At 48.2% G+C, this 25,775-nt stretch overlaps 1 protein-coding gene across 1 annotated transcript in view; it reads left to right on the forward strand.

Annotated features, from left to right (window-relative positions):
• LOC141154193 (keratin, type I cytoskeletal 18-like) overlaps positions 1 to 25,775 on the forward strand; it is an 86,153-nt gene that overhangs the window by 54,508 nt on the left and 5,870 nt on the right. The window contains exon 7 of the mRNA XM_073639741.1: positions 11,281 to 11,492. Within this exon, the coding sequence (XP_073495842.1) occupies positions 11,281 to 11,492 (212 nt within the window). The remainder of the gene's footprint in view (positions 1 to 11,280; positions 11,493 to 25,775) is intronic.

Consider the following 25,775-nt stretch of genomic DNA (forward strand, 5'->3'; position numbering starts at 1 on the left):
GTGGGACCGTCAAGTGTTCAGCACTCAAACCGTAACAGAACCACAGTATCTGCTGGTAACATCAATTTTGCGGAATCATTTCACCACTTTTTTAGCCCATCCTTTGCAAGGCCACAGGAGACAAGAAGTCTGACACATAGTCAACGCCTAGAGACGATGGTACAGGAGTATCTCCAAGTAAACATTGAAGCCATGACTGTGTCACTGGACCCTTTCTCTTTTTGGGCTTCCAATCTGGATAAATGGCCGGAGCTAGCCACTTACGCCTTGGAGATCTTGTCATGCCCCGCAGCCAGCGTTCTGTCTGAACGTGTGTTCAGCGCTGCTGGTGGTGTGCTGACAGATAAGCGCACGCGGCTCTCCACTGATAATGTAGACAGACTCACGTTCATAAAGATGAACAAATCATGGATCCGAAACGACTTTTCTACCCCGTGTCATCCTGGGGAGAGTAAAAGCTTGATGATTGGTTAAAATCACCCTACCAACCGTTTTAAGCTTTCAAATTACTAATCATGTTTATCTGTATCTTGGCTGGAAAATAATTTGGGCTTTGTAGCAGTGTGCAGCACTGATTCTATTAGGCCATCTATAATAAGCTCCACCAGATTTAAAATTACTAATCATGTTTATCTGTATCTTGACTGGAAAATAATTTGGGCTTTGTAGCAGTGTGCAGCACTGATCCTATTAGGCCATCTATACTAAGCTCCACCAGATTTAAAATTAATAATAATTTTTAGCTGCATCTAGCCCGGAAAATAATTTTGGGGCTCCGAGATGCGCAAGACACATAAGTGCCTTCTTGCTGCACTACCTGCAACATGACCCTCATATTGTCAGAATTCGAAGTAATCATGACTACTGGGTTGCCACACTCTTAGATCCCCCAAACTTTACGATCAACCTTTTCATTTTAATAAAGACCAAAAAAATGGTCATTTTTGAAATTATAAGCATTAGCAGGTTATTAGAAACTGAAATCAAACAGTTTTCAACTCAAAACTTTATTCTAGGTGATGTTACATTTTCACATAGGACCCCTTGTTTGAAAGGAGCTTCTGAACTCTCTCGTCCATTGAATTTGTCAGGTTTTGGATGGTTTCTGCTTCAATTGTTTTGCATGAGGACAGAATACCCTCCCAGAGCTGTTGCTTAGATGTGAACTGCCTCCCGCCATCATAGACACTCCTTTTGATGATGCTCCAGAGGTTCTGAATGGGGTAGAGGTCAGGGGAGCATGGGGGTCACACTATAAGTTTGTCCCCTTTTATGCCCATATCAGCCAGAGATGCAGATGTTTTATGTGCAGCATGAGATGTTGCATTATCATGCAAAAAAAATGATCTTGCTGTGAAATACACGGTTCTTCTTCTTGAACCATGGCAGGAAGTGCTGTTTGAGAAAATCCACATACATTATGGAGTTCATCTTTAGCGCCTTCAGGGATCCTAAAGGGGCCGACAATCTCTCTCCCCATGATTCCAGCCCAAAACATTACTCCACCTCCTCCTTGTTGGCGCTGTAGCCGTGTTTGCGTGGGGTGTCCATCAACCAGCCATCCTCCACTCCATCCATCTGGACCATCGAGCGCTGCACGGCACTCATCCGTGAACAAAACAGTTTTGAAATCAGTCTTCATGTAATGTTTGGCTCACTGGAGCCGTTTCTGCTTGTGTGAAGTGGATAGAGGAGGTCGACAGGATGGCGTATGCACAGCTGCAAACCTCTGAAGGACCCTGCATCTTGTTGTTCGGGGGACGTTGGAGGCACCAGCAGCTTCAAAAACTTGTCTGCTGCTATGACAAGTCTTTTTTGCCGCTGCTCTTTTAACCTGACGTAATTGCCTGTAGGAAAGAGTCCTCAATTTGCCCTTATCAGCACGCACACGTGTGTACTGTGAATCAGCTACATACTTCTTGATTGCCAAGACACTTCATCCTGATCATCGCACAATGTTGATTGTAGTCATGCCTTGACCTAAACACTCCACAATTTGTTGCTTCTCAGCAGCCGACACATCCTTTTTCTTTCCCATTTTGGCAGAAAATGTAGGCTGCTTAATAATGTGAGACAGCCTTCTTAAGTAGTCTTGCCTTTCATTGGACACACCTGCCAAACTAATTAGCACAGGTGTCTGCAATTGCTTACAGTGATATAAAGAGCCCTGACACACATCACCATCAATGAGTTTAACTGACAAACAAATTCTTCCCTTATCACTCCTAAACACTTTTTGCATAATAATTTGGAACACAGTGTACATGTGGTTTTCCACAAAACACCAGTGGTTCACGTAGTGAATCTTACAGTTCTAACTTTCCAACCGTGGTCTGTATGGAGTTGTTCAATAAAGGGCCCAAAATTAAGATAACATAGATGGGACAGGTCTCTATGAATAGGAATTCCTAAGTATTTGATACCCTGTGAGGGCCAGGCAAAGGGAAAGTTGGACTGGATGGAATCCTATATGGATTTGGGGAGGGAGACATCGAGGGCCTCAGACTTCGCTGCATTGATTTTAAAATTTGACCATGTAACAAAGTGATCTATTTCAGCCATAACAGCATGGATGGATATATGTGATTGAGTGATATATACTAGGACATCATCAGCAAATAGAGAGCACTTGTACTCGGTGCCTCCCACCTCAATCCACCTAATATTGGGGTTATGGCGAATTGATGAGAGCAGGTGCTCCGTCACTAGGATGTATAAGAGAGGGGACAGAGGACATCCCTGCCTTGTCCCATTGGTGATTGTGAAAGGTGATGAAAATGTTCTGATGCACCCCCTGGGCCTTGGGACACCCGGAGCCGGACCCTTTTTGGTGGATGCTGGTGGTTGTAGTCTTCGTGGCGGCGGCCCGGTTCCGTGGCTCAGGGTGGTCAAACCAGTGGCGGAACTATTTATGTGGTTTTGATGTTTAAATGTCCGACTACGCCACCCGTGGATTGCGGTCAGAGTGAACCGCCGCTGCAGGGCAGACCGCTGAGGCTGGTGTTGTGGGTGCAGCAGAGCGTAGCATAACTCCCCACGGGAGGAGTATAGCCTCAGGGCAGTGTATGCGGAGGATGGGGGTGATGGTGCAGGGCAGCAGCAGTAACGACACGGAGTCAGTGATGCAGTCCAGGGCCTTTTCTCACAGTTCTTATTATCCAGACCACGTCTGCAGGTAACGGCTGCCCACGTCGTACTGTGCTCACCAGGTGAGGGGCTCAGACAACTCCCAGATAACTTTGGAGCGCTTCACAGGACCCCCTTTGTGTGTCCTTTGTCTGGCCTTTCTTACCAACCCTTCTGTCCGGCTGCCTCGGGCCTCCTCTTGGTAAACTTGGCGCCAGTTTCCCTGACCCTATGTAGTGCCTTCCTAGCGGGTGTAGCGAGGGGCTGCGCCACATAAAATGTCACAGCCTCCGGTTTCTAGCTGAGGGTCGTTTCCTGCCTCCACTAGTTTCGGGGACCGGTCTCCCCCTTTGGCCTGACCCCTCCACGTAGGTGGATTCGGGCGTGCGGTGGCGACTTGCCCGTCCGCACCCCTGGGATCCCTTCATTCCTCGTTCCTGGAGCCTTCTCCGCTCCTCTTCCTTCCTATTCCCTCTTCCAGGCCTGGGCCTCTGTTACTAGGCCCGCCTCCGGAGCAGAGCTCATGCAGAGCCCCTGCTCCCTGCCACTTCTGCTCAGACTTCTCTGCACTGAACTAAGATGGTGCCCACCTTTTATACTCCCTTCTCAATGCACCCAGGAACTGCTTCCTCCCTGCTCCTGCACTACAGGGTTCCCCTTCCTCAGTGTTCCCTCCCCCCACTCCAGCCAGGGACAGGGACTGTCGTGCCCATCTCAGAGGCATATTGGTCGCCCTGCCCCACGGCAATGTGGTGTAATGCATGCAGGTGTCGGGTCCTGATCCACACTCCATCCTTACCTGAGAGTGAGATATCACACCTCTGGGTGAGGTGCAATACCTCTGTAGCAACCGAGCCCTCAGGGTGCTACAGTTCCATTTATCTTCAGCCTAGGTGACGTATTGTGATACAGGGCCGTGATTTTGGCTATAAAAGGGTCCCCTAGACCCCTACCCCAAGCTTTTTAAGAGAATCATATATGGCGTGTGTTATGCACACGCCCGGGCTGAGCGGCGTGTGCGTGTGATTGTAGTGATTCCACTGGACCGTGCCGGAGAGTGAATGCCTGGAGGGGCTTAACTAGGTATTCACCCGATCCGACCAGGGTCGCACGACGGCATACGACGCCAGTGCACCAAGGAGGAACCGAGCAGAGGGACCAGGTGCTACTCCAGGACAGACCCCGGACACGGCTGTTGACCCACACAGGGGAATACAGGAACAGACTGGTAGGCTGGCACACAGACTGGTGGGTATAGGCAGGCACGACTGGTATGCAGGCAGGCGGGTATGCAGGCAGGGGGGTACAGGCAAGCACAGCTAGAGTGCAGACAGGGAGGCACTAGCAGGTAGGAACACAGGCGGGATAGGACCCAGTACACACTGGGACTCAGGAACAATACAGGCAGAGGGGTACTGGCAAGCACAGCTAGAGTGCAGACAGGGAGGCACTAGCAGGTAGGGACACTGGCGGGATAGGACCCAGTACACACTGGGACTCAGGAACAGAACCACAGATGTGGCGGACAAACACAGCAGAGTGAGGCCGCCCAGAGAGGTGAGCGAGAACACGGCAGGACAAGGCCGCCTGGAGCGGTGAGCAAGAGTAGAGCAGGACAAGGCCACCAGGAGCGGTGAACAAAGGATCAGAGCTGAGCGAGACTGCTGGAGCAGTGAGCAAGAGTAAAGCAGGACGAGGCCGCCTGGAGTGGTGAGCAAGAGTGGAGCGAGACTGCCGGAGCCGCGAGCAAAAGGGTCAGAGCGGAGCAAGGCTGCCGGAGCAGCGAGCAAAGGAGTCAGAGCAGGCTAGAACCGCCGGAGCGGTAAGCAAAGGAGTCAGAACAGACTAGAACCGCCGGAGCGGTGAGCAAAGGAGTCAGAGCAGGCTAGAACCGCCGGAGTGGTGAGCAAAGGAGTCAGAGCAGGCTAGAACCGCCGGAGCGGTGAGCAAAGGAGTCAGAGCAGGCAAGGCTGAGTAGGGGGGACAGGGCTCTGTTCCCACGGAACAGACCGGAAGGGAAAGGCAGAGCCAGACACCCACAGGGTACTTGCAGTGAAGTAGCGAGTGGACCACAAACTCACAAACGGGAGTACAGAGACAACAGGCAGGAGTTAGGTACGAGTTCAGACTCTGCAGAAAAAGGAAAGGAACAGACATAGAGAAAAGACAGATGAAAGATAGGAGAGAGTACAGACTGGAACTGAGTGTACGGACGAGACCGACACAGGAGCGGGACACAGGAGCAGGTCTGGGAATACAGCCCCCAGAGAGGCGGGACGAACAGGCAAGGAGCGTGTTCAGACAGGACAGACAAGATACAGGAGCAGGTCTGGGTAATCGGCCCCCAGAGAGGCGGGACGAACAGGCAAGGAGCGTATTCAGACAGGACAGACAAGATACAGGAACGGATCTAGGTAATCGGCCCCTAGAAGGCGGGAGGAACAGGCTAGGAGCGTGTTCAGACAGGACTGGAAATACAGCCTCCAGGAAAGGCAGCAGGCAACAGTACACAGACAGGACTCAGTTCAGACACGGGAACTGATACCGCAAGGCAGGAGACAAAGACAGGACTCAGCTCAGACACGGGAACTGATACCGCAAGGCAGGAGACATAGACAGGACTCAGTTCAGACACGGGAACTGATACCGCAAGGCAGGAGACATAGACAGGACTCAGTTCAGACACAGGAACTGATACCGCAAGACAGGAGACAAAGAACGGGACCTGGCACCTTCAGAGTGAAAGCACACACTGAATGAAACACTATGCTCAGGCAGGGATAGATGGGAGCAGCTGAGCTATATACCAGGTGACAGACAGCAATAGGCTGAGGACGCACAAGGGGTGTGACCCACAGCAGGTACATAAAGCAGGAAGTGATCGGGCGCCGCCCTTAAGCAGCAGAAACAGACACAAACAGACAGCATGGAGGGAAGCCAGAGAGACATTCTGGACTGGAGATCAAGTGCGCGCTCTTGCACAGTGGGAGATGGACCACCATGCAAGGACGCCGCCAGGTATGTTACAGCGTGCCAGGAGACTCTATGGAATGCTTTCTCAGCATCCAACGAGAGTATCTAATTACAAATTTTTAACTGCATCTAGCCCAGGAAATACTTTGTGCCTAGTAGCAGTGTCTGCTAGTCAGTGGATTATCCCGGCTGTTAAGCAAGCTACACCACCTGTAGTTTGGACACTTAATTTTTTCAAAGGAAATGCTTCGGGACCACGGGATACTCAGTGAAGAGCATCAGGAGGCACCCCAAGGCATAGGGGCTGGGACTGGCAGTAGGATGCCTTGCGGTGGACAGCCGAGCTCGATCCTTATAAAAGCTTTTTAACTGCAGCAGCTTTAGTGGACGCTACTGGAGCTGGAATTACGCGGCTGCTGGCATGAGACTTGCCCTCCAATAGATCCTTGTAAATGGATTTAAAGTGTATTCATTCAAATTAGAGAGACAATTTAAATTAAAAAGCTTAGAGCTGCCTCCACCACAGGGGGTCTCGCTCGACCCACCAGCGGACAGGCACCAGTATTGGGAGAGGGGGGCTGGCCGTCAGGGTTCACCGCGGCTCTGGCACAAACCCGGCGACAAGGAGGTGGCACGGGCAGGAGCGGACTGAACGTGTCGGCTTCTCACTTTTTGGATTTTAGAAGGGCATGACATGCCTATATCTGTGTCTCCCCCTCCTTTTACTCCTCCACCTCTTTTCTTTTCGCATGACTATATGTACTTGTCACTTTTCCATGTGTTAGTTGTGTCTTCTGAGCAGTTTGTCAGCTTTTGGACACCTTTGAAGGTGTTTTCTATGTGTTTCTATGTGTTTTTGTTTGCCTGCCATTGGTTTTAACGGTGTTCGAAGGTGTTCGACGAACAGTTCGACGAACAGTTCGGCGAACCCACGGGTGTTCGACGAACCAAACCGAACTCGAACACTACGGGGGTGGCTCAACACTAATCATGAGTGTGAAAGCACAACCAACATTCAAAAGTGACCAAAACATCAGCCAGAAAGCATTGGTACTGAGATGTGGTCTGTGGTCCCCACCTGCAGAACCACTCCTTTATTGAGGGTGTCTTGATAATTGCCAATAATTTCCATCTATTGTCTATTCCATTTGCACAACAGCATGTGAAATTGATTGTCAATCAATGTTGCTTCCTAAGTGGACAGTTTGATTTCACAGAAGTTTGATTTACTTGGAGTTATATTCTGTTGTTTAAGTGTTCCCTTTATTTTTTTGAGCAGTGTATGTGGCGCCCCTGAGGTTTCGACCGCCACAGGGATGCTGCACTTCTCTAATGGAGTGTAGTGTTCCTCCTCTGAGGTAAGAACAGTGTGATGGTCGGATCCAACCTTTGCATCCAACACCACATTTCTCCACCAGAGGGGGCTAGTATGCACTAGGTGCTGCCCTCCTGGTTACAGGGAGACTGGGGAACCAAGAGTTAGGGGAACCAGTTAGTGGGTGAGGGTGGAGGACTCACAATCTTGTGACACTGTAAATTTCATATTTAATAAAGAGCCATCTTGGTTCTTGGTCCTTAGTCTGGTCCTTGTAGTTTAGTTCTTTGACGGTCCTGGTTAGTCAACTTACCTGGCTGTCATGTACTGTGATCTCCTACCCTGAAAGTGGATCCTGTGTGGACCTGTAGCAGATGGGGACACAGCCCTCGTACCCCGGCCTTGGGACGAGGGGCAAGTTGCAGACATGGAATGTCTCAACCTGGTCGAGGACCACGACCAAGAAGACCCAGAACTTAAGAGTGTAGCTCCACAGCAAATGGATCCCAGGGAGGATGCAGACGGAGCGGTATACGCCACCTGTCCTCGCCAACCTGATATATTCAGAGGGAGTCCGGCTGCAAGAGGGGTACTGGCCCCTGACACCCGACCTTGCTACTCCATGTCCTGGTCAGGAAAGCCCGGTAGGCCCTGAGGATCCCACCGGGTATCGGAAGGAGCGGAGCTGCCACCAGTACCCTTGTTCTGAGAGGAGTTCAGAGGGAGACCCGGCCTATCCACACACACGGACAGGAAAGGATTCGGTCTGTAGTTCAGGAACACTCTGCTGCAAGGTCCCGATTGAACGCTGGACTTGCTCGGAGGTTGTCGGACCCCCGTCCCTGGTGACCGCAGGATTCCACGGGGAGCAGGGAGTCGCCTTTCTTCTGCCATCTCTAATGTGAGTAAAGCCTTGGAAGTTCACCCCTATGGCCTCCGGACTGTTTGTTCTGCGCTACACCGCGCGACGCGGAGCCCGTTCTCCTCTACTACTACCCCCTCCATCCTGTCCCTCTGCCCTGAGGCCCTGCTCCGCCTGTGGGGAGTAGTAATAACTCTGGCCGTCATAACACCATGCCCCAGCGGACTGCAGCGGCGCTGGTGGCCTTCACCAGGTGCCACAGGTGGCGTAGTCGTAAATCAGCCACTCAACCCGGATAAGCCCATACGATCCTTTCAATGTGACGGCCCTGAGCACGGGTCGGGTTCGGGGTACGGCTGCACCCCATCTCTCCATCACAGGACCCGACTCCGTGTCCCCCATCTCCCAGGGTAAACAAAAGGGCTTCCGAGAAGAGGCGTCACATGTATGTATACAGTACAGACCAAAAGTTTGGACACACCTTCTCATTTAAAGATTTTTCTGTATTTTCAAAACTATGAAAATTGTACATTCACACTGAAGGCATCAAAACTATGAATTAACACATGTGGAATTATATAGTTAACAAAAAAGTGTGAAAGAACTGAAAATATGTCTTATATTCTAGGTTCTTCAAAGTAGCCACCTTTTGCTTTGATGATTGCTTTGCACACTCTTGGCATTCTCTTGATGAGCTTCAAGAGGTAGTAACCGGAAATGGTCTTCCAACAATCTTGAAGGAGTTCCAAGAGATGCTTAGCACTTGTTGGCCCTTTTGCCTTCACTCTGCGGTCCAGCTCACCCCAAACCATCTCGATTGGGTTCAGGTCTGGTGACTGTGGAGGCCAGGTCGTCTGGCGTAGCACCCCATCACTCTCGTTCTTGGTCAAATAGCCCTTACACAGCCTGGAGGTGTGTTTGGGGTCATTGTCCTGTTGAAAAATAAATGATAGTCCAACTAAACGCAAACCGGATGGAATAGCATGCCGCTGCAAGATGCTGTGGTAGCCATGCTGGTTCAGTATGCCTTCAATTTTGGATAAATCCCCAAAAGTGTCACCAGCAAAGCACCCCCACACCATCACACCTCCTCCTCCATGCTTCACGGTGGGAACCAGGCATGTAGTGTCCATCCATTCACCTTTTCGGCGTAGCACAAAGACACGGTGGGTGGGACCAAAGATCTCAAATTTGGACTCATCAGACCAAAGCACAGATTTCCACTGGTCTAATGTCCATTCCTTGTGTTCTTTAGCCCAAACAAGTCTCTTCTGCTTGTTGCCTGTCCTTAGCAGTGGTTTCCTAGCAGCTATTTTACCATGAAGGCCTGCTGCACAAAGTCTCCTCTTAACAGTTGTTGAAGAGATGTGTCTGCTGCTAGAACTCTGTGTGGCATTGACCTGGTCTCTATTCTGAGCTGCTGTTAACCTGCGATTTCTGAGGCTGGTGACTCGGATAAACTTATCCTCAGAAGCAGAGGTGACTCTTGGTCTTCCTTTCCTGGGGCGGTCCTCATGTGAGCCAGTTTCTTTGTAGCACTTGATGGTTTTTGCAACTGCACTTGGGGACACTTTCAAAGTTTTCCCAATTTTTCCCACTGACTGACCTTAATTTCTTAAAGTAATGATGGCCACTCGTTTTTCTTTACTTAGAATTTGTATTATGGCTAGAAAAAAGCAGCTAACAGTCTATTCAGTAGGACTATCAGCTGTGTATCCACCAGACTTCTGCACAACACAACTGATGGTCCCAACCCCATTTATAAGGCAAGAAATCCCACTTATTAAACCTGACAGGGCACACCTGTGAAGTGAAAACCATTTCCAGTGACTACCTCTTGAAGCTCATCAAGAGAATACCAAGAGTGTGCAAAGCAGTCATCAAAGCAAAAGGTGGCAACTTTGAAGAACCTAGAATATAAGACATATTTTCAGTTGTTTCACACTTTTTTGTTAAGTATATAATTCCACATGTGTTAATTCATAGTTTTGATGCCTTCAGTGTAAATGTACAATTTTCATAGTTATGAAAATACAGAAAAATCTTTAAATGAGAAGGTGTGTCCAAACTTTTGGTCTGTACTTTATATACAGTATATATATATATATATATATAAAACACCTTCTTTACAAATCAGAGGGTACTACAGATTAACACATTATTCTACTATTCACAAGAGCTTACAATCATTCCGATATCGGCACCTGATGATCACACAGAAATAAGTGGTGCTACCCATCACCTTTTGCAGTTTTTGCAGGAAATTTCTCCTCCTGCGTCATTCATTGCTTGATTGACCTGGAATGGTCCATGGCTTCAAAAAATGGGTATGGTGTGGAACTTCTTTTCTAAGACGCATTGCACCTGATATTGTGCAATGACTTCCTTACCTACTGTACACAAAATCTGCATGATCTTGCTCTCCTCATACTCCACAAGTAAAAATTGCCTTTTGGTGCTCATTCTAGTCTCACATGTCCAAGACTTGTCTTGATTTTGGTGCACATACTAATTTACAATCCCCCATTTTTAATTGGTCAGTTGTTCTTCTTCATCATCAGTATTCTACCAGCACTATAGGTGCAGGAACATCCCTTCCCTCACATCCGACCATACATTGCTCCTGCCATCTTGGAATGTTCTGCCTGTACTTCTCTGCTTTGCTTGTATGCAGTTCTGCAGACAGGAGAGCAAGAGTAGAGGGAGAAAAACTTGTTTCTCGCAATCTGTGTCTCTGCTTGAGATGGATTAACTTGACAACAGGCAGTGGACAGCAAGTTAGACAGAAGGGAGATACTTTGTGTCTGATACTGTTATGTGATTCTTCAGGGGTCAAAATGACAGCACTCTTTGGTGACCTCAAAAATCCTGATCATTTCCAGCAATTTATATGAGATTATTCCACAAATGATGAGTTTACACTTTCCTATTTTTGCTGCTGTTTATGATGTCTTCTCTTTCTATAATGTACAGTCGAGGCTAAGATGACCCCATTGTATTGCAGGTGAATGCACTAAAGCGAGACCTTGATGAAACGGAGCTGCGGTATAAGAAAGAACTGGAAAGACTTCAGGGCAATATAAGAGGAGTGGAGCAGGAGCTTTCTGAGATATTAAAGACCATACAAAATAATAAACTGGAATATGAGGCGCTGTGGAAGATTAAGGAAACTCTGGAAGCCGAAATCGCTGAGTACAGACGTCTGCTGGATGGAGAGTAAGTGTTCGTGGAGGTGATGGATTGCGTTTTTTTATCAGATGAATGAAGCCAGTGATTAATTATGACATTCTGAGAATGTCACAAGCCTGTGTAATATGTGACCCCCTCTCTGCACACACCGGCCCCACATTCCTGACCTGTCCTTGGTGTCTGGGCGCTCCACGCTGACATTCTTCTGAGTGTTCTTTCTTGTGGGTATATTCACAGCTCAGATTCAATTGTGACTACTAATAATTAATAGTGGAACATTGCATCCACACTACATGCCTATCTAATGAGAAGCATAATTCTTCACGAGGACCCATGGCTTGGTCCTACTGACTGATGAATGATCAGTAGAACCCAAGAAAGACTTCCCCGTCCAGCGGTCCCCCTGCTGAGACCCCCAGTAATCACCTTTAATATATGGATGAACTTAGTGCCCAATTCCCCTACTTTACCACCACAGGGCAAATTAAAGAATAACCATCATTTTAATTTTTACTTCATACATCAATAGCACACAGGAAAATAAGCAACTTTATAATATATCTTATCAGACAAATCTGCTTCTTCCTCCATCAGGACTGATCAGTCATTTTAAAAATTCTCAATTCTCAGGTACAGGGAAAGAAAAATTAATATATATATATATATATATATATATATATATATATATATATATTTTGTACCATGTTAGCCAATAGATAGAAAAATATTTAGATTTGAGAGTCCTCGGTGGTTGATACCTTTTAATGGGTAACTGAAAAGATGGTAACCAGTTGCAAGCTTTCGAAAAGAGGCCTGAGTAGTCTCGAAAGCTTGTTGCTAGTTACCATCTTTTCAGTTAGCCATTAAAAGGTATCAACCACTGAGGACTCTCAAATCTAAATATTTTTTGGTTCTCAGGTAAAATCTGTCAGACAGATTTTCCCATGAGTGAGATATTAGATGGCAATTCATGCTTTTAAAATTCTATGGAGGGAGGAGCTAGACATTCTACAGGAATATGACGCGCCCCCTGGGCCGTGGGGTACTCGGTAGCCGGGCCGGTCGTTGCTAGGGGAGATGTCACTGTGGCAGTGACCCGCTCCGTGACCCAGGGCGGTCAATAAAAGGGGATTTATAGTTTTTATATTTAATGTTCGTGACGCCACCTGTGGTATGCGGCTATAAGGGGCCGCCGCTGCGGAGCAGGTCCTCTGGAGCTGATGATGACGTTGCTGAGTTGGTTCAGCTCTCCACAGGCAGAGCTAAGCTCCAGGGTGGTGCTGTGATGGTTAATGTTGAGGTAGCTGTTGTTGTGCAATGTGGTGCAGGGGATGATGGCGCAGCAATAATTCACAGAGACAGTGGGGTGCAGTCTTCAGGGTTTACTCACGATTATCACGTTGCTCCTGGTTACAACTTCAGATTATAACCACCCACGTCGTCCTGCGTTCACCACGGGAGGGATTCAGCAAACCCTCAGGTAATTCAAGAGCACTTAACGGGACCCCTTTCTGTGTGCCTTTCTCAGTCGTCTTCCTGCGCTGGCTCTCCCCCTCCTATCCTGCGCCTCGCAAACAGTGTCCCAAGCCGGTAACCTCAGATCTTGGAGGGCAACCTGGACTTCCCTGGATCCTGTGTGGCTACCTTTTTGGTGATTAATTGCGGCTGTGACAACTACACCCTGGAAATGTAGAAGCCTCCAGTTTCTAGCTGAATATTGCAATTCCCAGAACTTCCCGTACCCCTAGGATCCCCTCTTTCCTTCTGAAGCCTTCCTTCCTGCTCCTCTCCTCTCTTCAGTCAGTCTCACCTCCTGGGCCTCTCTCACTCAGGCCCGCTCCTCCTGAGCAGAGCTCCTGCTCCCACTACTCCTCCTCTCATTGTCTGACCTGTTCTTACAAGATGGCTCCCCCTTTTTATACCACTGCTGAAGTGCTCCCCTGTTCCTCTTCCTCCACCCACACCCACTACATGGTTCCACCCTCCAGCTAGGGACCAGGGACTGTGCTCTCCCTTAGGAGCAATCTCGCCCTTCCCTCTGAAGTGAAGTGTAATGAATGCAGGTGGTTGGGTCCCGGGCAGCACTTCATCCTTACCTGAGAGTGAGATACCACACCTCTGGGTGAGATGCAGTACCTCTGTGGCGACTGAACCCGCAGGGATGCCACAAATACATTTCTCCATAAAACTTTACAAGCACCAATTGCTCATCTCCTATCTCAGTCATAGCAAAATACATATTCACTGAAGACAGATTTTACCTGAGAATCGAGAATTTTGAAAAAGAAAAATCCGTCCAGGAGGAGAAAGAAACAGATTTCTCTGATAAATTTATTACAAAGTTTCTTATTTTCATGTGCACTATTGATTTATGAAATAAAATGATGGTTACTCTTTAGCCCCTTCCCGACATGAGCCATATATGTATGGCACTGTGGGAGCTGCGTTCCCACAAACCGCTCCCTGTCTGCTCTCATTAGCACAACGCAAATGTGATCGCATTGTACCAACGGTCTACATGGTGAACCCGGGCCGAAAGATGGCCGCAGGGTCACTCAGGGACGGTGGCCTGTCAGCTCATGCTCAGAGGAGGAGCTGAGACGTCTCCTCTTACTTGTCAGACGCTGCTCTGATGCTCTGCAGTGCAGAAGCATTGAAGAGTATTAGATCAGCGAACTGTCAGTGTAAAGATGATGTCCCATCCTGGGACAATGTAAAAAAGTTTAAAAAAATTATTAAAAATTGTAAAAATATTTTGAAAAAATTCCAAAATAAAGACCAAAAAAAAAGAAAAAATATAAATCCAATAAATGCATTTATTTATCTAAAACTATTTATTTTTTTTTTTTACATATTTGGTATCGTCACGTCCGTAACGACCCGACTTATAAAACTGTCCCAGTAGTAAACCCCTTTAGTGAACACCGTAAAATGTGAAAAAAAAAAAAAACGAGGCAAAAAACTGTGCTTTACCATCATACCGCCGAACAAAAAGTGCAATAAAACGCAATCAAAAATATGAATGTAAATAAAAATCCGCTGAAAACTTCATCTTGTCCCACGAAAAACAAGCCGCCATACAGCTTCATCCGCAGAAAAATAATAAAGTTATAGTTCTCAGAATAAAGCGATACAAAAATAATTATTTTTTCCATAAAATAGTTTTTATTGTGTAAAAGCAACAAAACATAAAAAAATCATATAAATGTTGTATCATTGTAATCATGCTGACGCGAAGAATAAATCTGCCTTATCAATTCTACCACACGCGGAAAGATAAAAAAAACAAAAAAAAAACAATTCTTGAATTGCTGGCTTTTGTTCATTCTGCCTCCCAAGAATCGGAATAGAAAGCGATCAAAAAAATGTATGCGCTCGAAAATGATACCAATAAAAACGTCAACTCGTCTCGCAAAAAACAAGCCCTCACATGACTCTGTCGGCCAAAATATGTAAAAATAATTACCGTATATACTCAAGTATATGCCGACTTATTCAGCCCATTTTTTAGGCTGAAAAAGCCCCCCTCGGCTTATACTCGGGTATATACTCGAGTAAATACATTCCGGTGGTGGATAGTGTAGGGGACAGGGTTGCAGCGGTGGAGGAGCAGGGCACACGCAGTAGCCGGCTGCAGCAGCTACCACGTGTGCCCACTGCTAAAGGGGAATGAATATTCACCCTTCTCCACGCCCAGGGGAGTAAAGAGGGGTGAATATTCATTTCTTTAATATCGGGCGCACAGGGCTACCGCTGCAGTTCAGTGATCCTCTGTGCCCGCTACTAAAGAGAATGCATATTCACCCTTCTCCACGCCTTAGTAGTCCTAGTGGCTGGTTACACCACATCCATTTTCTGTAAAACTATAAGCACAGGATTGTATTTTTTTATCAATACTTAATACACATGATGCCTCACTCTGTAACTTAGCTTTAAATCCTGAAATCCTCTTTAGTAGCGGGCACACAAGACAGCTGAGCCCCTGCGGCCATTAAAGAACAGGTATATTCACTCTTCTCCACGCACACAGTCCCAGCGTGGGGATGATGGGGCCATTCATACCAGGATTGGGGATGATGAGGTCTTGCATACCAGGATTGGGGATGAAGGGGGCACACATACCAGGATTGGGGATGAGTGGGCGATACATGCCAGGATTGGGGGATGAGGGGCCCATGCATACCAGGATTGGGTTGAGGGGAGCCATGCATACCAGGATTGGGGATGATGGGGCACTGCATACGAGGATTGGGGATGATAAGGTCATGATTACCAGGATTGGGGATGAGGGGAGCCATGCATACCAGGATTGGGGATGATGGGGCCATACATACCAGGGTTGGGGATGATGGGGCCATGCATACCAGTATTGGGGATGAGGGGTACCATGCATACCAGGATTGGCGATGATGGGGCCATACAAACCAGGATTGGGGATGATGGGGCCATGCATACCAGGATTGGGGGTGAGGGGTACCATGCATACCAGGATTGGGGATGAGGGGGCCATGCATACCAGGATTGGTGATGAGTGGGCAATACTTACCAGGATGGGGAGATTTACCAGTAGCTGCAGCATTTCCCACCCTAGGCTTATACTCTAGTCAATAAGTTTTCCCAGTTTTTTGTGGTAAAATTAGGTGCCTCGGCTTATATTCGGGTCAGCTTATACTCGAGTATATACGGTAACTTGTTTTTGCAATAAAAAGCATTTTTTAGTGTGTGACAGCAGTCAAACATAAAAACCCAATATAAATCTGGTATCGCTGTAATCGCACCGACCCAAAGAATAAAGTCATCTAATCACTTATACCGCACGAGGAAAGGCGTAAAAAATAAATAAAACCAATTCTTCACTTGCTATTGATTTGTTCATTCTGCCTCCCAAAGATCGCAGTAAGGCTCTGCTCACATTTATCCTGCGCTCTACACTGAGCGCTTACATCGGGTTTTCCATGTAAATCTCTGAAATATGTGATTCAGACGGAACCCCCAGTGGAAGATTCCCTATAATGTATAATGATGCAGATGGAGGCACTGTGGACACCGTCTGGCCTATGATTCGGTGGTGTCATTTTAGGCGTACATAAAAGTGCCGTCCACTGCAGTTTTGTGCACCTCTGAAAAGAAGGACAACACTGAAAAGAGGCCAGATGGAGTACAGAGTAACTCTGTTGCCTCATTATAGTGAATAGAACCTTCGGGGATTTCATCTGAATCACGTCACTTGGAGAATTAGATGGAAACCCCGATGTAAGTGCTCAGCATAGAACGCCCGATAAATGTGATCCAAAATGTTATGTAAAATGTTCCCAACAAACGCTTCAACTCAATCCACAAAAAAGCCCCCACTCAGGTCCATCATTTGTTAACAGAAATATAGCGGGCTTCCAACCCGATATGGCGTCCGCTAATGATTCCAGCAAATTTTACATTCAAGAATTCAAATGGCGCTCTTTCTATTCCAAGCCCTGCGCCCAAACAGTGGTTTTCCCTAAAATATGGGGTATCAACATGCTCAGGAGAAATTGCACAACAAATTTTGGGGTCTATTTTCTCCTGTTACCCTTGTGAAAATAAAAAAAATTGGATCTAAAGTAAACATTTTGTGAAAAAAAGTTAAATGTTCACTGTTTTCTTCCACATTCCATTAAATCCTGTGAAGCACCTGAAGGGTTAATAAAGTTCTTGAATGTGGTTTTGAGCACCTTGAGGGGTGCAGTTTTTAGAATGGTGTCACTTTTGGGTATTTTCTGTAATATAGACCCCTCAAAATCACTTCAAATATGATGTGGTCCCTAAAAAAATGGTTTTGTAAATTTTGTTGTAAAAATGAGAAATCACGGGTCAACTTTTAACTAGTGTTGAGCGAGCATGCTCGACACTGCTCGTTACTCGCCCGAGCATCTCACTAATTGGGATGTTCGGCGAGCACCGAGCATTTCCGGGTTACTCGGGCGGGAGCTCGGGTCTCCGCCCTGCAAGTTTGCCGCTCTTTACAGAGCCAATAAACATGCAGGGATTGCCAGCCAGTCACTGTAATGCCGCAGCCATGTTGGCTGTGGGCATTACAGTGATTGGCTGGCCGCACAGCGTCACCTCGAGTATTTAAAACCGGGCGCCGCCATCTTGGACACAGTCGCTCCGGATCAGACGGTGTAGGGAGAGTGTTGCTGAGTTAAGGAGAGATATATAGTGCGAAATAGTTAGTGTAGGGTCTCTAAAGCCTGCCAAATCAAACAAACAGTCCTTCTCAGGACTAATATCCATCCCAGATATCAGGCAGGCAGGCTGTATAGGAGACGCAGTGGTTATACCAACAAATGCTGCATTACAGTCCTGTGTGCTCCTGCAGGTCAAATTGCTAGACTTATCACCCCGGTCTCATGGGCCAGGAAAAACTTTTTTTTTTTTCATCTAAATCCTGTATTTTTTTTTCCTCAGTCAGACTGTACAAATACGCGTCTTATTAACCTTTTGGTATCCCCCCCCCCAAAAAAAAAAATTGAGTGTGTCTGTGACTGTTCAGACACCAATATATCTGTTTAAAAGAGTCTGGTGTAGGCCAGAAAAATAGAACTGTGGTTTTGCAGTTCCACGGGTTAAATCTCTGTATTATCCTGCTTTTGGCATTTTTTGCCGTAAAAAAAAACCTGTAATAGTGTCTCCCTGACTGTTCAGACACAAATATATCTGTTTAAAAGAGTCTGGTGTACGCCACATAACTATAACTGTGGTTTTGCAGTTCCACGGGTCAAATCTCTGTATTATCCTGCTTTTGGCATTTTTTGCCGTAAAAAAAACCTGTAATAGTGTCTCCCTGACTTGTCAGACACCAATATATCTGTTTAAAAGATTCTGGTGTACGCCACATAACTATAACTGTGGTTTTGCAGTTCCACGGTTCAAATCTTTGTATTATCCTGCTTTTGCCATTTTTTGCCGTAAAAAAAACTGTAATAGTGTCTCCCTGACTGGTCAGACACCAATATATCTGTTTAAAAGAGTCTGGTGAAGGCCATAAAAATAGAACTGTGGTTTTGCAGTTCCACGGGTCAAATCTCTGTATTATCCTGCTTTTGGCATTTTTTGCCGAAAAAAAAACTGTAATAGTGTCTCCCTGACTGGTCAGACACCAATATATCTGTTTAAAAGAGTCTGGTGTAGGCCAGAGGAATAGAACTGTGGTTTTCCTCTTCCACGGTTCTAATCTCCTTTTTATTACCCTTTTTCCATTGATAGTGCGAGTGTAAGCTATTTTACTTCATTTACAATGGGCAAGGCGCGTGGCAAGGGACGTGGAACTGGACGTTCTGGTGATGATGTGAGTAGAGGACAGGGCTGTGGCCAAGGTGAAAATGTGCCACAACCAACAGCCACATCTTCTCACTCCCACTTCTTGACCGAATTACTAGGGAAGCACACTACAACACCAGTACTGCGAACTGATCAGTGTGAACAGGTTATTAATTAGATAGCAGATAATACTTCCAGTTACCTGGGCACCACCACCTCCGGTCTGTCTTCCACACGGTCAAGTTTTAGTAGCCGTGAGTCTCGACCGCATGCTCCTCCTCACCCTGATGCTCCTTCCTCCCACCATGCCGAGTGTCGTCAGACAGAAACTGATCCCACACTTGAACACTCTGAAGAGCTTTTCACTGGTCCATTTCCATATTTGTGCCCCTCGCCTGCTCCGCTTGAAGTGGTGGAAGAGGAGATCCCATGTAGCGATGCTCAAATATTTGAACAGCCACGGCCACAGGAAGTCGACGCTGGCAATTTGTCACAAGAGGTGGACGATGACGAGACACAATTGCCACGAAATGAGGAGGACCGTTGTGCGGAAGTGGAAGAGGAGGAGGTGGTGGATGATCTAGTAACTGACCCAACGTGGCAGGAGGACACGCAGAGCGAGGCCAGCAGCACACAGGGGGAGGGAGGCAGAGTACCCCAACAGGCAGGAAGAAGCAGTGTGGTGGCCGCACACAGAAGGCGGGCAACAGTTCCCCGTAACACCAACACGAGGGACATTGCAAGTACAAGCGGTAGGTCTTCCAGAGTCTGGAATTTTTTTAAAGACTCTGCTGATAACCCCAAAAAGGCCATTTGTAGCACCTGACATGCCAGCATCAGCAGGGGTGACGAAACTACCAGCCTGACCACCACCAGCATGATCAGGCACATGGCAGCAAAGCACACGACTTTATGGGGCGAACCCCAGGGTCCACGACCAGTGTCAGCGGGTGTCACCACTGCTTCTTCCACTGTTGTGCGTGTAATAGAACCCCCAGTTGTGTGTGCAAGGCAATCCCCTGTCCATACTGCATACAAAGATGCCCCCTCCTCTCAGTCTTCACTTGTTATGGCAGATTCTCAAGAAACAGCATCAACATCCACGTCCACGTCCCACCGCAGCATTCAATTGTCCATATCCCAGAGCTTTGAACGAAAGCGCAAATTCGCAGCCAGTGCCCCACAGGCCACAGTCCTAAATTCACACATTTCACGACTGCTTGCGTTGGAAATGCTGCCTTTTAGGCTGGTGGAGAGGGAATCCTTCCGCAACCTTATGGCGGTGGCCGTCCCTCGGTACTCGGTCCCCAGCCGACACTATTTTGCCCAGTGTGCCATCCCCGCACTACACAAGCACGTGTCCCAAAACATCTGCCGTGCCCTCAACAATGCAGTTACTGGGAGAGTCCACCTGACAACGGACACGTGGACAAGTGCTTGTGGGCAGAGACAGTACATCTCCCTGACGGCACACTGGGTAAACATAGTGGAAGCCAGGACCCAGTCGGACCTTGGGACGTAACACATCCTCCCCACACCTAGGATTGCGGGCCCTATGTCAGTCAGAGTTGCCCTCACAATGTACAGCTCCTGCGCATCATCCTCCTCCTCATGTTCAGCCCCCATCTCAGATATCACCACATCAGTTACAAGCTGGAAGCACTGCAGTACTGCCTCAGCCAAGCGGCAACAGGCTGTGCTGAAACTCATAAGCTTAGGTGATAAACCTCACACTGCTTGTGAGTTGTGGACAGCTGTGAAAGAGCAGGCAGATCTGTGGCTGAGACCGCTGAACCTACATCCAGGCATGGTCGTGTGTGACAATGGCCGTAACCTGGTGGCGGCTCTGAGGCGAGGCGAGATCACACACGTACCATGACTGGCTCATGTGCTTAACCTCGTGGTTCAGCGGTTTCTTAAATCGTACCCTGAGTTGCCAGATCTGCTCGTCAAAGTACGCCGCCTGTCAGGTCATTTTCGGAAGTGGGCTACAGCTTCCGCTGCCCTTGCTGTGTTGCAGGAGCGTTTGCAGCTTCCGGCACACCGACTGGTGTGTGATGTCCCCACTCGTTGGAACTCTACCCTCCATATGTTGCAAAGGATTTGTGAGCAGAAGAGAGCAGTTGTGGAGTACCAGCTGCAACAAGGCCTTTGATATTCAGGTCAGACTCCACACATAAGACCTCAGGAGTGGACCTGGATGTCTGACATATGTACCATCCTGAGGAGTCCACCAAGATGGTGAGTGGCGATGACGCCATCATTAGCGTCAGCATCCCACTTGTCTGTCTTTTGCAACGCTCTCTGCAGAGAATTAAAGAGGAGGCATTGCAGCCAGAGCATGATGAGATGGATCAAGAACCCATAATGGGTGATTACACACAGCCCAGCCTCATCTCATCCCAACAAGCATTGGAGGACAATGAGGGAGAGGAGGAGGAGGAGGAGAAAGAACAGGAGCTGGTATCATGCACTGTAGACGGTAGTACCTGTACAACTGTCATACCGTCGGTTCAGCGTGGGTGGCCTGAGGACAGGGGGGAGGAGGAGGAGGAGGTGGAGAGCATGGTCAGTCGTCATCTTGGTGAGGACACGGAAGTCTTGCCCGTTACCAGTCTGGCACGCATGGCTGACTTTATGTTACGCTGCCTTAACCGTGACCCTCGCGTTGTCAAAATGTTGGGTGACAGTCATTACTGGTTGGTGACCCTTTCAGACCCCCGCTACAAGGAGAACTTTCACTCTCTTATTCCTGAGGTGCAGAGGTCTACAAAAATAGGGCAGTACCAGAAGGCCCTTGCTGCAGAACTGTTAAAAAATTCCCATCTGAACACGCTAGCGGCAGAGGTCACAGTTCGTTGACCAACCAAGGAGTACAGGCGAGAGAGACGCAACTCCAATCCAGCAGAGGCAGGGGAACACTGTCAACATTCTGGGACAGTTTTCTGAGACCCTCCCAGCTTACAGGCCCTGAGGCACGGGGTACTCTCACAAGGAGTGGAAAGTTTCAAAAGATGGTGAGGGAGTACCTTGCCGACCGTACTAGCGTCCTCCATGATTCCTCTGTGCCTTTTAATTATTGGGTATCCAAGCTGGACACTTGGAATGAACTCGCTCTGTACGCCTTGTAGGTCCTGGTCTGCCCTGCCGCTAGCGTGTTATCGGAGCGTGTTTTTAGTGCCGCTGGGGGAATTATAACTGATAAGCGCACTCGCCTGTCAACTGACAATGCTGACAAGCTGACCCTTATCAAAATGAACAAGGGCTGGATTGGGCCAGACTTCTCATCACCACCAAATGACAGCAGAGTAACATAAAGTCAAATCCACTGTGTTATTTCGGGAGGTGTATTCCCATGCACCGCTTCACACCCACACATGGGTATACCCTTCCTCATTTTGGCTGTATTTTGCTCTTCTCCTTATCCTCAGCCTCCACCACCACTATACCACCAGGGTGACCGTGGTCCGTGTTGCCAGCATTGCAAGTTCCTACGTCCTAATTTTTGGAAGCTTTTGCTTGGAAGGCATAGGCAAAGACTATGGGAGCCCACTCCCCAATAATGGGAATAATGTTTTTAATATGCTGTACTGCATGGCTCTTGTAAGGGGCATGAAAACCGTCTTGTTAAGCTACTGTGACCTCCACCACTTTTCCCAGGGGCATTGATATTGTCTTTTTATTCCACTGCGACCTCCACCATTTTTCCAAGGGGCATGAAAACCGTCTATTAAGCTACTCTGACCTCCACCACTTTTCCCAGGGGCATTGATATTGTCTTTTTATTCCACTGCGACCTCCACCTCTTTTCCCAGGGGCATTAAAACCGTCTTGTTAAGCTACTGCGACCTCCACCATTCTTCCAAGGGGCATTAAAACCGTCTTGTTAAGCTATTGCGACCTCCACCATTCTTCCAAGGAGCATTAAAACTGTCTTGTTAAGCTACTGCAACCTCCACCATTTTTCCCAGGGGCATTAAAACCGTCTTGTTAAGCTACTGAGACCTCCACGTCTCTTCCAAGGGGCATTAAAACCTTCTTGTTAAGCTACTGCGACCTCCACGTCTCTTTCAAGGGGCATTAAAACCGTCTTGTTAAGCTACTGCAACCTCCACGTCTCTTCCAAGGAGCATTAAAACCGTCTTGTTAAGCTACTGCGACCTCCACGTCTCTTCCAAGGGGCATTAAAACCGTCTTGTTAAGCTACTGCGACCTCCACCACTTTTCCCAGGGGCATTGATATTGTCTTTTTAGTCCACTGCGACCTCCACGTCTCTTCCAAGGGGCATTAAAACTGTCTTGTTAAGCTACTGCGACCTCCACCACTTTTTCAAGGGGCATTGATATTGTCTTTTTATTCCACTGCGAACTCCACCATTCTTCCAACGGGCATTGCATTTCCTCCTAATTTTAGTCAGCTTTTCCTTTTTAATGCATAGGCGAACACTAAGGGAGACCCACTCCCCAATAATGGGTAGAAGGTTTTTAGTATGCTGTAATCCTCGTCTGTTTCAAGGGGCATTACAGTTCCTCATAATTTTTGGAAAGCCTTCCATTCACTGCTTAGGCCAACAGTGTACAGGAGACCCAGTTGCTATAAATGGAAAAACGGTTTAGTTAAGGCCCTCTGACCTCCATGTCACTTCCAAGGGGCATTGGAGTGCCTCGAAATTTTTGGTAGGCATTGCACTCACTGCATGCCCTATAACTGTGTAGCCGAACTGCTCCTTTTGGTACAGAAAACATATCCTACAAGACATGTGTGGTTGACTGGCCTGATATTGATGTGAATGGTCCCTGTTCCTCCTGCTCTTTCTCCTTTGCCACCACCTCATCCATCATTCATCACCTGAAGCTTTGTTTTAACGGGAGTCATAGAACTGGGATAGTAGCAGGAAAACATCCAGCAATCATGGGAGGAGGTAGGATATGCGCCAAAACGCTGACCACCTCAGGCCTAGCCGCTACTACATACATGCGCTTGTGACGCGCCCCCTGGGCCATATTCTTTAAGGGAATACCCGGAGTCGGATCAGATGGGGGTTGTAGTCTCCGAGTGGCTGTGACCCGGTCCGTGCCCAGGGTGTCAAGCTCAGTGTGTGGCAGTCCTTACTGATGTTACTAAAGTTCTTTATGTCGACTACGCCACCCGTTGAATTGCGGTCACTACGGCCGCCGCTGCAGCAGGGTCCGCTGAGGCTGATGGTGTTTGTGCAGCTTAGGTAGTATAACCCCCAACGGGAGGGGTATAGCCTCAGGGGGTCAGGTGCAGAGGATGGTGGTTGTGGAAGTGCAGGGATGATGGTAATGAGAGTCAGAGTCGGGTTGTGCAGTTCAGGGTTCTTTACTTACTGCAGATGTTCCGGTCACTCCGGCCTTGAGTGACCACCCGAGCCGTGCTGCGTCCACCAGGTCCTGGACTCGGCCAACCCCCAAGTAGTTCTGGAGCGTGGTTCTGAGCTCCCGTTCTGTCCTGTCCTCGTCTCTGGCCTTCCCCACCAGGGATCCACCTATGTCCGGCTCCCTCGGGCCTTCTGTTGGTAACCCTTGACTCTGGGTTCCCTGACCCTATGCGTGGTCTGCCTTCCGGGTGGATTTGGTGGGTGGCCGTGGCAGATGCTGCCCACGGCCTCCGGTCTCTGGCTGAGGTATGCTGTAGCCCCCACCAGTTTGGGATCCGGTACCCTGTTGCCAACTCTTCACCTGTGATTGTATTTGGGGTCTCAGAGTTCCTTCTTTCTCCCCCTCTGGGTCTTTCTTGCTCTCCTCTCTCACTCTTGGGCTGGGGCTGCTTTGCTCTTCTGCTCTCTTCCACTGCTCTGCAAAGACTTACTGACTGACTTCTCTCAGACTGACCCTGATCTTAGATGGTGCCCACCTTATATACTCCCTCTATGTGTGAGCTCAGGTGACCAGCACCCAATGAGCTCCTACCTTTACCCAGGCTGCTCCCCCTATCTGCCCCTACACTACTGGGATGTACCACCCCCCTCCCACTCCAGCCAAGGACAGACTCGATCGTACCTGCACATTTCTAAGTGGGAGTACCGTTGGTCTGCCCTCCGGAAATGGGATGTGTGTAGTGCATGCAGCTAACTGAGCTCAGTTCCACACTCCATCCTTACCCGGGAGTGGAATATCACACCTCTGGGTTGAGGTGCAATACCCCTGTAGCAGCCGAATCCTCAGGGTGCTACATTCCCCCCTGGTAAATCACAGCACGTCCTCGGGCTGTAAGATATAAACAACATCCAAAACATACAATTTTTTTTTTCATAAACTTAAACATATAAAACATATAAAACATCATATATATCAGCATAAACTTTTCATATAAACTTTCTTGTCTTCTGGTACCTCCGGTCACGGTGCAACTTGTGACCGGGTAAAGTGCGACAGTCTCTTGAAGAAACACGGTTTCCTATAAAACCGGTAGGGGGCGCTTTAGGAAGCGCAACTATATACAAGGGGATATGGCCGCTCTCAGTCCTCGGCCAGGTATTAGGAAGGATCGACCGCTCTCAGTCCTCGGTCAGTGGGATTAAGGGAAATACGGGTAACAGTTCAATTCTCTGGTCCCAACGGGGACTATTTTAGCAGCAACAGTTCACTGTGCCCCGACGGGCAACTATATACAGCTTCTACTCTGCTGTACTCAACGACGACGTCCTCCTGCTCTTTCTTTGTGATTAACTTTAGCTTCAGACCCGTCCGGGTCCTCTTGCTCCTCCTCACACCGCAGCTCCTCCTCCAGCGGGGGCGAGGTCCTCTTTACAGGCTTCGGAGCCGGAATCAGGGGCTCGTCTAGGGGTCTTGCTCTCTGGAGTTCCAGCTGAATGTACTCCTGGGGCCATATGAAGGGCTGCCCATCCGGGCACGTATGCTGGGCAAATAGATTTTCACCCAGGTGCTGCACTCTAGATGCTGAGGGCGCGTTGATGGTAGTGGCGCCCGGGTCGACCAGGCCTTGCGACCAGGCTTGGGGCACCCTAAAGGCAAAGGGCACCGTAAGAA

Source organism: Phyllobates terribilis, unplaced genomic scaffold (genome assembly GCF_046119375.1).
Source record: "Phyllobates terribilis strain yellow unplaced genomic scaffold, ASM4611937v1 Scaffold_7__3_contigs__length_470593459, whole genome shotgun sequence".
NCBI lineage: Eukaryota > Metazoa > Chordata > Amphibia > Anura > Dendrobatidae > Phyllobates > Phyllobates terribilis.